Source organism: Nothoprocta perdicaria, unplaced genomic scaffold, assembly GCF_003342845.1.
Source record: "Nothoprocta perdicaria isolate Ctin4 unplaced genomic scaffold, notPer1 scaffold_80, whole genome shotgun sequence".
In the NCBI taxonomy this organism is placed as follows: Eukaryota; Metazoa; Chordata; class Aves; order Tinamiformes; family Tinamidae; genus Nothoprocta; species Nothoprocta perdicaria.
The window spans coordinates 2,382,789-2,396,349 of NW_020456088.1; the positions used below are offsets into that span (position 1 = coordinate 2,382,789).

Genomic DNA, 13,561 nt, shown 5'->3' on the forward strand with positions numbered 1-13,561 from the left:
CAGATTCCCTCCCTCAGGCGCCGCCATTCCCATAGCTTGACGCCCCCGTGCGTCCAGGAACAGCGTTCTAGCGTTTACCTCTCTAGTCCCCCTGAGGCATGTGTGTAATTTTACCACAGCGTGTTTAGAAGTCTGGATTGTTCTAAATTCTCTTATTTTGGGGTAGAAAGTACCCTTATTTGGGGTATAAAACCATACTGAAACTCCTTTTGCTTTAGATAGTGAGGCAGAATTATGTCCATGCTAAACATATTTTTAAGAAATAGCGTGGACTTTGAGCAAAAGGAAAGTCTCAGGTGTGCGTTGAGGGGACCACCCGTGGCCACCAAGCACACGGAAACAAAGGATGTGGTTTGTTCTTTTCACGGTTACGTCTCCATGTCCACACTCTAAACCCAAAGAACTCATTTTTTTTTTCATGTAGAATTCAGATCCTATAAACACTTCTTTATTTTTTATTTTTTGAATGAACACTGTATTTCAATCCCTCAAAACTCGGACGTTGCTGTCACATTCACCCAGCAAATTATGCCAACGGGAGCCCGGAGAGGCATGAAGAAAGGGGACTGGCCTCGGTGAAGGCCTTAACCTTCCGCCCACTCCAGATCTTGGAGCAGCACCTTCCCTTTCATCGTTAATGTTCTGCTTATCCCGCTTTTCCCGATCTGCTCTGTCTGTCTCGTGCAGGTCGCGAGCTTCTCAGAGCAGAGGAAACGTCTCCTACTTAACAAAACAGCCTGTGAAGTGGAGCTGCCCTATCAAGCGGGTTGTGGTCAGAACAAGGAATTCTGGTAGAAATCCCAAGTGGGAAAGCAGTTTGCTGTGTATGCACCTCCACTCGCTACCGGGCATTAGGGAGGATGGAGGAGAGGAAAAACTCCATGTTTCTTTGTGGTGGGAGAGCTGCAGTCTGGAGAGAAGCCTCGGATCTGGGCTGCAGGCACTTTCCGAATTACAATTGATCACTGCAGTGGTTAGAGCAGAGGATCCCGTTGCTCCCATTGCTCCTGCTGCTGTTGGAGGGCTCTGCCCTGACACCGCCGTTTTGCAGGGGTCCCCAGGACTCCTCCAGCAGCCTTAAATGCAGTTTTCTCCTTGCTGCGACTGTCCCGCACGGTTATGCAGAGTCACTTGGTGTCACAGTCCATCCATGATCAGTACCGTGGCGTTTGCTGCCGCGTCGCTAGTCGAGAGCTTTTTTAAAGCACCCTAAACTGCCCTTTGCAAGCAACGGCGCATTCGCCGTGGCGGTTCTCACCCTCCGTGGCGGTTAATGGGCTTATTGAGCTGCGTGGTACGGGCAGGGTTAGCAAAGCGAGAGGCAGCCCAACAATGTCCGTCTTATTACACCCATAATAGCGCCAGTGCACGCTGGCAGGCGGAATGCGTGACCTTGTTTCCCTGCAAATTTTCCCCGGTGGAAACACTTTCGGGAGGGAACTTTGCCTATCAAACGGCAGCTGGTTATTTAACAGTGCAAGGTACTTTGCTCTGCAGCAAGGAAATACCAGCACGCCATTTATCCCCGGGGTTTTCCCCTGATATTCTTGGTTTGGAGGAATAAGGCAGGTACCACGCGGGGAGGTAAGGAGCAGTGGTTGAAAATGCTCGTATTGGAGCAAGTTTTGATTAATGGGTTTGGGGGTCATGTTGGTCTAAACCACACGGGCAGGTTTCCTTTAATGATCCCGTGTTCTGCCCTGTCTCTCCAGGCCGCCCTTCCCTACTAAGTGAACTAAGTGATTTTAAATTCCCCTTTGAGGTCACTTTGAAGTCAAGCAGCCGAAGACCCGGTTGGAACAGGTGAGTTCTGGTTCTCACGGTCTGTTTACTGAAAAGCAGCTTTCGCTCGGCAAACACTCTTCTTCCCCTACCAACCCTATCTCTACATTGGCAGAAATAGGACATTATTATTCTCTTGTCACCCAGATTTTCAGCATTAGGAAACAAGTTCAGAGCCCATGACCAAGACAAGGTCTTATTTCTTTCCCTTTTATTCTAAGTTTATACTCTTGAGTAGCTAAACTGAAAGGCAGTAACAAATCAGAGCTTTGCTGCCACCTTGAATTCTGATATAAAATTGATGTTAAGTAAGAAATAGTTGGTTAGAACAAGAATTTGATTATGACATACCAAAACTGCCAAAACAAACAAAAAAAAGTTAGAAGTAAGTAGATAAACATATTCAAATTCATTTACTTTGGGGCATCTGGAAATAAGATGTGTGAAGGAATACAGTTTTTATTCTTGGCCAGTATCTCTTTGCACTGAGCCAAAGCCAGGCAAGGTGAGTGGTTCACGTTAACAGGTCCTAATGACACGGGACTACAACAACAGTCTAATAGTTCTGTGTAACTGACTCATAGCTTATTACTATGGAGACAGGAATGTAAAGAGATCTCAGTTTAAAAAAAAAATCTATTTGGATAGTTCACATCCTTTCCTCCGTACTCAGGAATTCCGATGCCATTGACTACTGGCTGCTAAAAATAGGGTCATTTTTGTGTATCTGAAGTCAAGGAGAAACAAGAACCGGAGAGAGACGGTGGGTGGAGACCAGTGACTTTATATACAGAGCTTTCAGGAAATGTTTCTTGGGAAAGTCCTCCAAGAGTGCACAGATGCTCTAAAAAGATGGGACCACACTAAATAGTCTACGATTGCTCTGGCAGAACAGGGAATAGACCCTGGATCTTGGGATTCGTTTGGGCAGTTTTCCGTACAGATCTGCAGCCGGCATGCAGCCAGTTAAGCAGCTCAGGGCTTGTTGCCCTTAAATTAGTTCTGCTGACACAAGCAGAAGGCAAACGTATCTGAAGGCCAGAGCCAGAAAAATGCTGCAAAAAGCTTGAGAAGGTCCATTTTAGAGCACCCACACACATTAGCCCACGTGCTTTTGCTGAAAATCCCTACTTTTGCATCCCAAACAGTGCCCTGGCTGACAGCAGAACGAAATCTCCCTGTCCCAGGGGGAATTTGGATGCTCCGTCATGGAGCCTGATGGTACCAGTGGCCTGTGTGTGGATTCCTGTACCACAGTTTTCATCCCACTTGCCTGCATATTTTGCTCGAGAATGAACAAGGCTGTTGCACATGGCTTGATAGCACTGGTCAAGTTCAAATCTACCTCAAAATCCTGCTGGGATGAACCAAAAATAGCTATAATGTAGCACTGAGAGAAAATCACCTGTAGGGAAACATTTGGATACAGTGCATGCCTAGTTGTATTTTTTCTTTTAATTTTAACCTATTGAAATCCCCCTAGATCTGACAGTTTCAATTCCATTAGCATGTTTCCCGCTAGTATTCCTATGCTTCCAAGGTGATCAAAAGCATTTTCCCGAATTTTTTTATACATAATTACATTTTCCAGCCTGTACTAATTTCCTTCATGTAAATGTGCCCTCTGCACCAAAAAGTGCCCCTGTCATGACAGAGCAATGCTCCACGTGTCAGGGGAATGACAGCCAGCACCTGGTCCATCAAGGGGCCATACTGCATCTGTCACCTCCCCCTGCTGAAGCCAAGAGCAAGTTCTGCCCGTTCTGAATCACCCTGGGTAGATTCTTCCTTCGGGAGGGACGGAATCGGTGCCCACGGAGGAGTCCCTGCCTCCCCATCGCAAGAGCGGAGAGGGGCAGGACGGGCTGTGTTTCTTCTCGAGAAGAAAGATGGAAAAGAGCTACCACGAGCTTGTGTTCCCCGTCGGAAAGATGTTATTTCATAAGCTGTGCGGTGAATATTGCCCTGCAAGAGACTTAAAGCACAACCTCTCCTGATATGAAGTTCATCCTTGACCTCCAGAAATTCCGTCCAGGCAACATTTCTACTCAACACTCTCCTTTTTGAGCCTAATATTCAACATTCTGTGATGCCCAAGAAGGAGATGGAGCCTTTCGGATTTTCATCTTTATTCTACTGTAGCAATAGTTGGTTCTTAAGCAGGAAGAAGAAAAAACACTGATTATTTTCAGAATGGCCATGCAGCATGGATGATTTTCAAAATATTTGTATCAGGATAGAAAGACATATAAATATATATATATATACTTTTCTATAGATATAAAAATAAATGATTTGGTTGTAACATTCAATTACAACAATTTCAGGGAGGGAGAGACACAACATGGAAACAATGAAACATCAGGACTTGTAAGTCCTTTTTTTAAAAAGATTTTCAGTTTTAGGACCTTCTGCTATGCATGAAGAGGGGAAAAGAGAACTGCATGATTCCTACCAGGATGTATTTACAGTAACTGGATTTTATATCATTCAGAAATGTCACATTTAATAAATCCACCATGACAAAACAGATATGACCAATGTCAGAAGTGCAAAAACTTGATTTTGTAGTAAAAGGATATATATTTTAAAAACATTTTATAACCTTAGGGCTACTAATTCTCTTTTCCCCCAAATAATTTTAGCATGCAACACATATTTTTGACTGCTTTTAAGAAAGCAGCATTCCATTAATAGTAATGCTTGCACTGCATCCAAGAGAAACAGATGGAAAACCAAGGCACAGAAAGTTTGGTGATAACATGACCCAGTCAGAGCACTGACATCTTTTAGAATTACCCTGAATACTGTGTTTAGCTAGTGGAATTCAGAAGTATGGACCGTTGCCTCCCTCTAGCGTTTGCACCAAAGAAACTCATGTTTTTGTTCCCACCTTTGATAAGCTCCTAGATAAGACATTTCCACTCTTAAATGGAGAGGAATCTGCTTCGGTCCTGCCAGGAATGACCCATAATTAATGTTCATGGCCACTCCGTAGTATGGGAATTCTCCGAGCCCCCAGGAGCTACTGGGGACGGAACAGCCTCCAGAAACTATTATATAATTAACATTAATTAATATTTAAGGATTATGCAGAAACCCCAAGGAAAGCAACTGTCCCCATTTGTGCGGGACAGGTCCCGGGTCTCTATCTGAGGAATGCAGCCCTGGTAATGCTTCAAAATAATCTTCAGAACGCTGACAACCAGTCTTAAAAATGCAAACTGTAAATCATTAAACTGCAGGATCAATATGAGTCAGTGGCTAAAGGAACTGACTACCTGATAGGGTTCAAGCAAGTGCAGACACATAAGCAAAATTCCTCTCCTACCAGTTTAGAAAATAAATATTTACTGAAAATCTGTTTAATAAACCCACAAGGCACTTTAAAAGACCACGTTGGGCAGCACCCTCACCCTCCACCCTCTAAGCACCAAAAACTGGTGAGAGCCATGAAGTGGCCCTGAAATCTGCCAAATTCAAGGCCATGTCTAAAATGTAAAGCAGTATCACTGTTGTTTCTAGCCCTATTCACAAACACATTAATGACTAATTGTGGCACTCAATTAAAATATGCTTTTAAAGTAACATTATCATTTATTTTCTAAGCAGCCCCATCTATAATTCAAGGCACTTTTTATCTGTTATTTATTTCTATTTATTTAAGGCATCCTTAAAGCTGTTTTTGAAGATCAGACAACTTAGGTCTGATCCTAAGTGCAGAGATCTGCTTTCTCAGATCATGAGCAACAACACCCCTCATTTGGGATAGTAAGGACTTTCACCAAAAATACACATTTAGACTGAGTCATAACGCAAGAAGGCTCAATTATAAACATCTAATAAAGTCTGGGAATATAAAATGCTCATGTAGGACTGTCACGTAGTGTGACCTGAGTATGGACAAGGACACATCCTTCCGCACAAGTCTTGCTTTTAGCAAGCAAAAACAATCACTTATGGCAAACCTGAGGAGCTGTCACAGACAACGCTAGTGACAGGCGTTTTGCCCCGTAAATGAACACAGAAAAGGCACGTTGGGATATAACCTAAGTAGCAAAATATACCCAGCCATGAACCAACTGAGTTCAGTAATGCTTCATTAGTTACAACAAGAAGAATAATTGCTCTAAGTTCACAATCATGCAAATATTGCTAAGAACAAAGTGTGACCCATTCTTTTCTCAGTGCTTCAACAATTAGAAGACGTTTTGTTGCTCTTTTGAAAACAGAGACTGAGGGTGAGTGTCTGCCCCGAGAGCCAGCGGGGCCCAGGGGCTGGCAGTGCAGATTCTCAGGGACTCAAGGCCACCAGCTCTGCTGAGAAGGCTCCCCAGCCTGGTCCTTCTCGTGGAACTGGCCATTCGCCAAGGAGGAAACAGCCTGAGATTGAAACCTGATTTGTAACCAACCTAGGTACTTCTATATCCATTAAACAGCATTTCAAATAACATTTTTTTTATCATTTAAACATTTAACATTTAACATTTAAAATGACTTTTTTTTAAAGCCTGTTGTTTGAGGCTTTATTTCATGTCTTAGACCAGCATTTTATATTCCCAGGTCTTATTAAACACTTATAGCAAAGCCTTGTCATGTAGGTGACTCAGCCTTTTGACGTATATATTCAGTGAAAGACTTTACTAAACAAAGTGCCAGCTGCTGCTGCTTCCTGACCTGACCAGGAACTCCCAGGCAACTGCTTCGTTTCCCCTTTCAGGCTATGAAAATGTGCTGAAGAAAATGCTGTGCTCCCAGCTGCGGGCTCCAAACACAGACTGTGAGGATCGAAGTGGTTGAAGACCCTGGTCCAAAGGCACAGACAGGACAGATTAAAAAAAAAAGTAAAAAATGTAACATCAGGCTGTCCTAACTTTGCATTATGGCAGCAAAAGAGATTTTGCCAGTCTTGTCCAGAACCATTTTTTGGTGCAAGGATTGGTGTAATCACAAATTGTAATGAACCGGAGGATACTCGGAAACTCGTTCTTCATGGCTTTGCACTTGACTGGAATGAGCCGCTTGAGCCGAGCGCCTGAAAGACAAGGGCCACCGAGAGAAGGTTACACACAGGGCTGCAGGGGCTGGTTACACACACAGGGCTGCAGGGGCTGGTTACACACACAGGGCTGCAGGGGCTGGTTACACACACAGGGCTGCAGTGCTGGGCCCGCTGTCTGCACACAGCACACGCACCACACAGCCCGGGGTTGAGTCCCATCAGTGCAGAGCAACTAGCTCTAACCCCAGAAAGAAATTCCTGAATCAAGGGCTCCACTACCAAGGACAGAACAGGACCCCAAGTTTCATCTAAGATGCACTCCTATGCCAAGTGGGAGTGCAAAGACTCTTGAGAAGACAAACTGTTCTGATGCTTCCAGATATACATGAGAACAGAAAAATCACCTTCTAGATGATCAACTTCACTGGGTTGTCTACAGTTCCTCCCCCTTCTCCTATCACTCTGCTCATACTGATTGCCCAGCTTTCCCTGTGAGAACTACTGCTTGAAGGAGCAGCTATTCTGAAGAGGAGCCTCTTCCCTCATCATTTCTCATATGAGAACTTGCTACCATCTCAATGAGCTGTGATTATCACAAGTGATAACACTGAAATCCAGATGCGGCACTGCAAGATTTCCTACCTACAGCAGGTATCTAAATAATCCACGGGGCTCCCAGAACCAAACCCTTCTGCACTTTAGTCACCCTGTTACTTCTAACAGCTTGTACTTTTAGGCAATGGTTTTACTGGTAGAGATCAAGTCATTAAACGCAGATGAACATTTCTTTGCAGGTGAACGGTGTGACACCAAGGAACTGCTGCAGAACTAGGACTTTCCTGCAAAACCCTACGATTAGGGGCTGATGCCATTTATTAGGACTCGTCAGTGGATTACTGGCCACAGCATGAAATGACAGCATCAAGGAAAATGCAGTTTATCCCCAGCTCTGCCACTGGCTTCCAGTTTTCATTTCTGACATGTTTATAAACCATGTCAAGCACCTTATCTAGAAAAAGGACGGTGCATGCAGGCACTCCTAGACAGTGAGCAACCTCCACGCTGTTAGGCTGAGCTGCATCTACTCCCCAGGAATATACAAGGGTGTAGGATAACCACTGGATACAGCAAAGCCATCTCACTTGGCAGAAATAAATCAAAGGTTCTTCAGTTCAGAACAATAAAGAAAAGGTTTTTCCAAGCTTAAAACTCTCGCAAGATTTTACTGGCCTATCCACAATGCTCAAGGATGAGTGAAAGGGTGAACGTTCATTAACTGCAATAGCTGTTACTGTAACACAAACAGCAGCACTGGTAAGAATTTTTAAATGAAGTACTTGTGAGATCTTACCTGGGGAAAGACTAAGAGCAAATTTGGTCTGGAAATCACACTCATCACTTTCCAGGTAATCATCTGAAATGACGACCACCATCCTCCGACACCTACGTTAAAGCAGTCAGAAAAGAGAGAAAAAAATGAGAGATGTGTCTCATCCTCATTAGTGAAGATGCATAATTGTTCTGTGTTTTCCAGCAGGTATAACTATACAGAAAGGTTTACTGGCAGACACCTACGTTGCACACAGAAACCCGATTACAGCTGCACGCTCCAATATTAACACAAATATCCAGCTTATCCAAAAACTCCAGCTTGTCTGTGCTGGAGCTGATCCTTGGCCTATACATGATAAAAAAAAAAATCTTTAATTATCCATTCACATCCTCCCCTATTGACTGAACATCACTTTTTTAATATTAAAAAGATCTGTGATCTGGACAGAGGCTTATTGTACTAATACCACTGTGAATTCACCTGGCTGTGAACTACACATTAGATTCTTTAGGGAGGGCTGCACTGTACAAAGCCAGCACAGCGAGGCCTGTTAAACGCCGAGCTACCTCCTTATGAAAGGCAGATGTTAAAACCATGTTCGGATTATTCACTCATCCTAATTTAGCAGGACTTGGGGGCAGCAAAAGACCTCCACAGGGCAGTACCTCCCCTCCTGACACCATAAAGCACTTTCTCTAGGCAACTCTCTATGTGGGGAGTCACCCTTATGTGGGACTCAAGCTCCCATCTGTGCTCGAGTACCACAGGGATTTGAAGGATCCCTGAAGCCGGAGCCAACAGCAGCGCTGTTGGTTCAAACTCCACATTGTTGGTGGAGCTAATTCAGCTTGGAGCTGTACTCGTTTCCAGATCTCTTTCAAAGATGTGATTGCAGATATTGTGGCCGCAGAAAAGGGGTCATGCGTAAGCAGCCGCACTACAATAGCTCCCTCCTTGTGAATTCTGTGAAGCTACGTGTTTGGGAACGCCTGGATCCTCCTCCTTGAGCCAAGAGCATAAAACAAACCCCAGTAAGACACCACGTGGTTCTTCCTGCTTCGCTGGCCCCACATTACAGACATCACGGAAGCAAGAACGGACACAACGTCCCATTACCCCGAGCTGTCCCGGGCAGCCTCGGTTCACCCACCTCCTTTCTATAAGTTCTCCAGTGATGGACCACACACACGTTCCTGGCAAGACATCCCGGTCAAACACACAAAGCTTCAGTTTGAACTCCGTTTGTTCCAGCTCTCTGATCATCTCCTGGACAAACTGAAGGTCCTTCTGACAGTAACAGATGAAGGCATCAAACATCTCTGTTCCGCTCCCTGAAACATGAGAAAATTTAGTTATCATCTTCTACTGAAAATAAAAAAAAACTCCTGTAGAGTCAAGGGAGCTCTGCAACCCTTGACTGGGAACTGGGGGCTTTGACAGCCAAACTGGCAAAACTTGCTCAGATAAATTAACATTTTACCAAAAAAACTCACAGGTAGTAAACGTGTTTGAGCCTTTCTCACAGGGATCTGCTGCAGTCAAGAGCAATCCCAAGGTGAGGAATCACGAAGCAACACCGTGTCACTCACCATGAGGATCATCCCTGGTCGTGATGCCCACCAGTTCCGATGTCCTCAGCACGCTGCTGTCCACTGCCGGGACCTGCAGTGGCTGGTTGGCCTCCTGCTTCCTCCTTTGCAAGTATTTCTTACAATCTGCCTCTGTAGAAACACAGATCCAACCCAAAAATCTCCTGTGATGACAGTTTTACACTGCTGAAATTCTTTGAAAATGGGAACAGCTACATAAGGGATCAGGGATGGTAGAGGGGGATTTCTCTGTTCTTTCAAGTACCTGTTTATGGATCTACTGTCCATGCTCCCAGAATCCATATACAACAGGTCTTAATACCTCTACTTCCTATTGTCACTGCTGTGCATTTTAAAGTATTTAAAAAACATCAAACAACTTGGGGGGTGATTCTTAATTAAAGGTCTTCATATCTGTTCTTATCAGTAAGTGTACACACACATTAGATGATGCCACACTCTTTTGTGTGTTTTTTAGAGGTGACAAAAAGTGGGGTCCTGCCTGCCTTGATCCCATCAGGAGGGCTATAGCCCCTGAAACAGCCCTTATATTGTCCAGCCAACGTGGAGATCCTCTTTTAGCCATCAACCAAAGTGGACAGACACCTTCTAAGGCAAGAAGACCTGCTGTGGTTGCTGCTGTGAACTTCCCGTGAGAAGACAGTGATGGACAGAGGTCTGTTACAAAAAGAAGCATGTTTAAAAATGAATTATAAACCTAAATGTAAAGCCTTTGGAGAACTAGGAGAAAATGCTACAGCCTCTGCCATCCTACACTAGAACCTGAAAGCAAAAGTAGATTTGAAACTGGCAGTTGGCAAAGAAATGAAACTCCTTACTGCCTTCCGCATTAGCTTCAATATATAAATAAATTGAGTGCCCATCACTCTGGGGTCAGGCTACAGCTACAGATTTTGCTACTGCTGCACTGGGAAACAATGAGTCCGATGAAAGCCCTTCCCGTGGCCAACAAACTCCCCGTCTCTCCTGTCGTCCTTCCCAATGTGGTTTATTTAGCAGAGAAACAAATCCGCTGCGGTCCTTATGGGCCAGCTGCTTCAGATTTCAAAGGCTTCCTCAGTGCAGCACAAATTCGTGTCTCTTCTCTGCCAGCTGCCTCATGAGGAGTGAGTATTTCATGGCATGTAAGTCAGTGTCTTTAAAATCATCATCAGAAACACTTTAAATTGGCTTCTAAAGGGATTCGGGAGTTCCATAGGAAGGACTAGCAGGCTGAAATATGCCTGAATATGTGCTGTTCCCTCCAGTTACCAAGCTCACAATGCAGAATCCTTCCTGCTGAATCCAGAATCCTGCTGAGTGGGCAAGAGCAGGCAGCTGTTTAAAGACATATTATTACTAGTCCTCACCACAGAATTAGCCATTTTAATTGTATTAGCACCGTTTGCGTGATGACACATATAGTCATTCAGGTAAGTGCGGCCCTGGTTCATCCATTTGAGCCATCACACCCAGGTTACCTACGGCACTGCGCTGTAAACCCCAAGCCTATACATCCCTATAGGATAAGCCCCAGAGTTGGGTTTTCAGAATGAAATACCAGAGTCTCTAGGTCTTCTTACAGGACAAACTGGGACAATATCTACTACTGCCAGTAGAACCAGTGAACCCAAAGTCATTAAAGACATTCAGTAACTCAACATGAATAAGACCTCAGCAGGAAACTACGTCCGAGTACACAGGCTAACCAGCAAACAAGAGTCAAAGACAACCTCGAAGGCCCATGAAAGGACCAGAGCCAACACAGCGAAGTAGCAAGAAAGTCTCACAAAGTTATCCTATCCCACCCAGCATGTTGGGTTGTCTGCCAGCACGAAAGGTACCTGCTGCCATTTGAGATATCCTAGAGCATCCGAGACCTCTGGCAGATATGCTCCTGGATGTAGAGGCCCCTTTGGGAGCCATATGGGATATCTTGAGCCTCTCAGACACCTTACGGTGCCCCTGGGCTGCAGAACCATGCCCCAGACTGGCACCTCTCACAGTGGAAGCATCACTGGTGACACACGCAGACACCTAAAAACTGCTGCTGTAACCCCACGCTGAAGGCAGCTCTAGGAGTCCTAGCAGGGCACACAAAGCTGCCTCTGGGACCAGGAAACACCGTGCACAACAGTGAACACAATTTTGCATTTTCTTTCTTTTTCTGAGTTTCCTCCCTTCTGAGGGGAGGACGACTTCTGCCTCAGAAGGACAAATGCCTAGGGAAGTTTATAAGAATACACCCACCGTAATACTTTCCTAAAATAACCGCCTGGTTTTGAACAATCTGCAGCTGAGAAGTTTCCCGAGCCAACACTTTGGCACTGAACAGCCCCCGATGAAAATCTCCCCAGAATTCGTCAGCTCCTCTTATCATCATGACTCTTATCAGCTGCGCAAAACTCATGACTGCCCTGAGGTCAACCAGCCTCCCACTCGTCCTGCTGTTATCCGTAAGCATCTCAGAGAGACCATCCACCCTGTGCCTGTCCAACGGGTCAGCTCCTAAACTCAGGGTTGGAATACGTCTAGGTGAACTCCAGAAGCTCTGTGCAGGTCCCAGCTCTACCGCAGAGCTGGAAACTTCCGCAACTTCTGAGGAATTTCAGGAGAAAGGAGACAGACGTGGATCATGGATTGCACTGCCCAACTCTTAGTCTTCCAAGAGAAGAACAGGCTTCAAAGCGTCTTCCTGATGTGGCGCACGGGAAGGCCCTCCGTGGGCTGCTCCGCGCAGAGACATTTCCAGATCTTCACTTCCCTCAGTGACTCACAGGAAGCGAGAGTTTTTCTCTCTCCACCGCGGGGCCGCTGCGTTTCGGGGCCCGCAGCGCCCGGGCCCGTGCAAACCCCCGGCACGGACGCTGCCCGGCGCGCTGCAGGGCTGACGACCGGCTGCTCCTCACGGAGCCAACCCAGCGCCAGGCGCCCATGAAGCACAGGCTGCAACTCGGCCCCAGCACCTTCCTATTTACAGCTTCTCACCGACTCTGTGCTAAACCTCCTCTGTTTGCAAAGAAAATGATTTTGCTCCCCGTCAGCCAGACCCTGCGTGTCCCTCCATCTCCCCTTCTGCCCCACACGTGCATCCCAACACGGCAGCTCACAACACATCCGGAATTTGGGGAAGTTTCTCCAGGCTAACATTGCTCAGAGCATCCTGAAAGGATTAATGCGAGGATTTGGGGGCAGGCAGGTTAGTCTGCAGAGCGGCACAAACGCAGAAATCGGGAACCCCCCAGGAGCTCCTGCGGCTGGGGAGGATTTAGGGATAAATAACCGCGCGGCTGGGGGCGTTTTGCCCGTTTGAGGGCAGGGACGCGTCGCCACCACCCCGCGCTCTGCTTCCGTAGGCAACATCGCACCCCCAACCCCTCAAAAAAGGGGAAAAATGAGATAAAAATAAACCCATGGGCTCCTCGGAGCGGGGCGCAGGCTCCCGCCTCAGCGGCGGGCGGGACAGGGCACAAGATGGAGGCGGCGCGGCCGGGAAGGAAGGAAGGAGGGCGGCCGGTCTCACCCACGCTGGGCGCCAGGTCGAGCAGCGCGTCGTGGCGGCCCAGCTCCCGCAGCAGCCCCAGCAGGCGGCCCACGGTGGCGCCGGCCGGGCAGCGGCGCGGCCACTCCTCGAGCAGGGCGCCCGTGGGGTCGGGCAGCGCCTCGAGCCGCTTGATCTCCAGGTAGTCGCAGTCGAGGCGCTCGGCGAGCGCCGTCCAGTCGGCGGCGGCGGCGGCGGAGCGCGGGTTGAGGTAGAGCCCCAGGCGGCGCCGCACGCCGTAGTTGAGGGCCACCATGGGCACGCTGTCCAGCGGCAGCGGCTCGGGCGCCGCGGGCAGCGTGGCCATGGCGGCG

The 13,561-nt window shown here is 46.8% G+C and overlaps 1 protein-coding gene across 1 annotated transcript; it reads right to left on the minus strand.

Moving 5' to 3' along the window:
• Positions 1-4,067: 4,067 nt before the first annotated feature.
• Positions 4,068-13,554, minus strand: MYD88 (MYD88, innate immune signal transduction adaptor). Its single transcript, XM_026051915.1, has 5 exons — positions 13,230-13,554; positions 9,707-9,838; positions 9,268-9,448; positions 8,136-8,227; positions 4,068-6,817 (listed from the first exon to the last, which is right to left on the minus strand). The coding sequence occupies exons 1-5, from the start codon at positions 13,552-13,554 to the stop codon at positions 6,663-6,665; spliced, it is 885 nt and encodes a 294-aa protein (XP_025907700.1). The 3' UTR covers positions 4,068-6,662.
• Between the last annotated feature and the right edge of the window lie 7 nt (positions 13,555-13,561).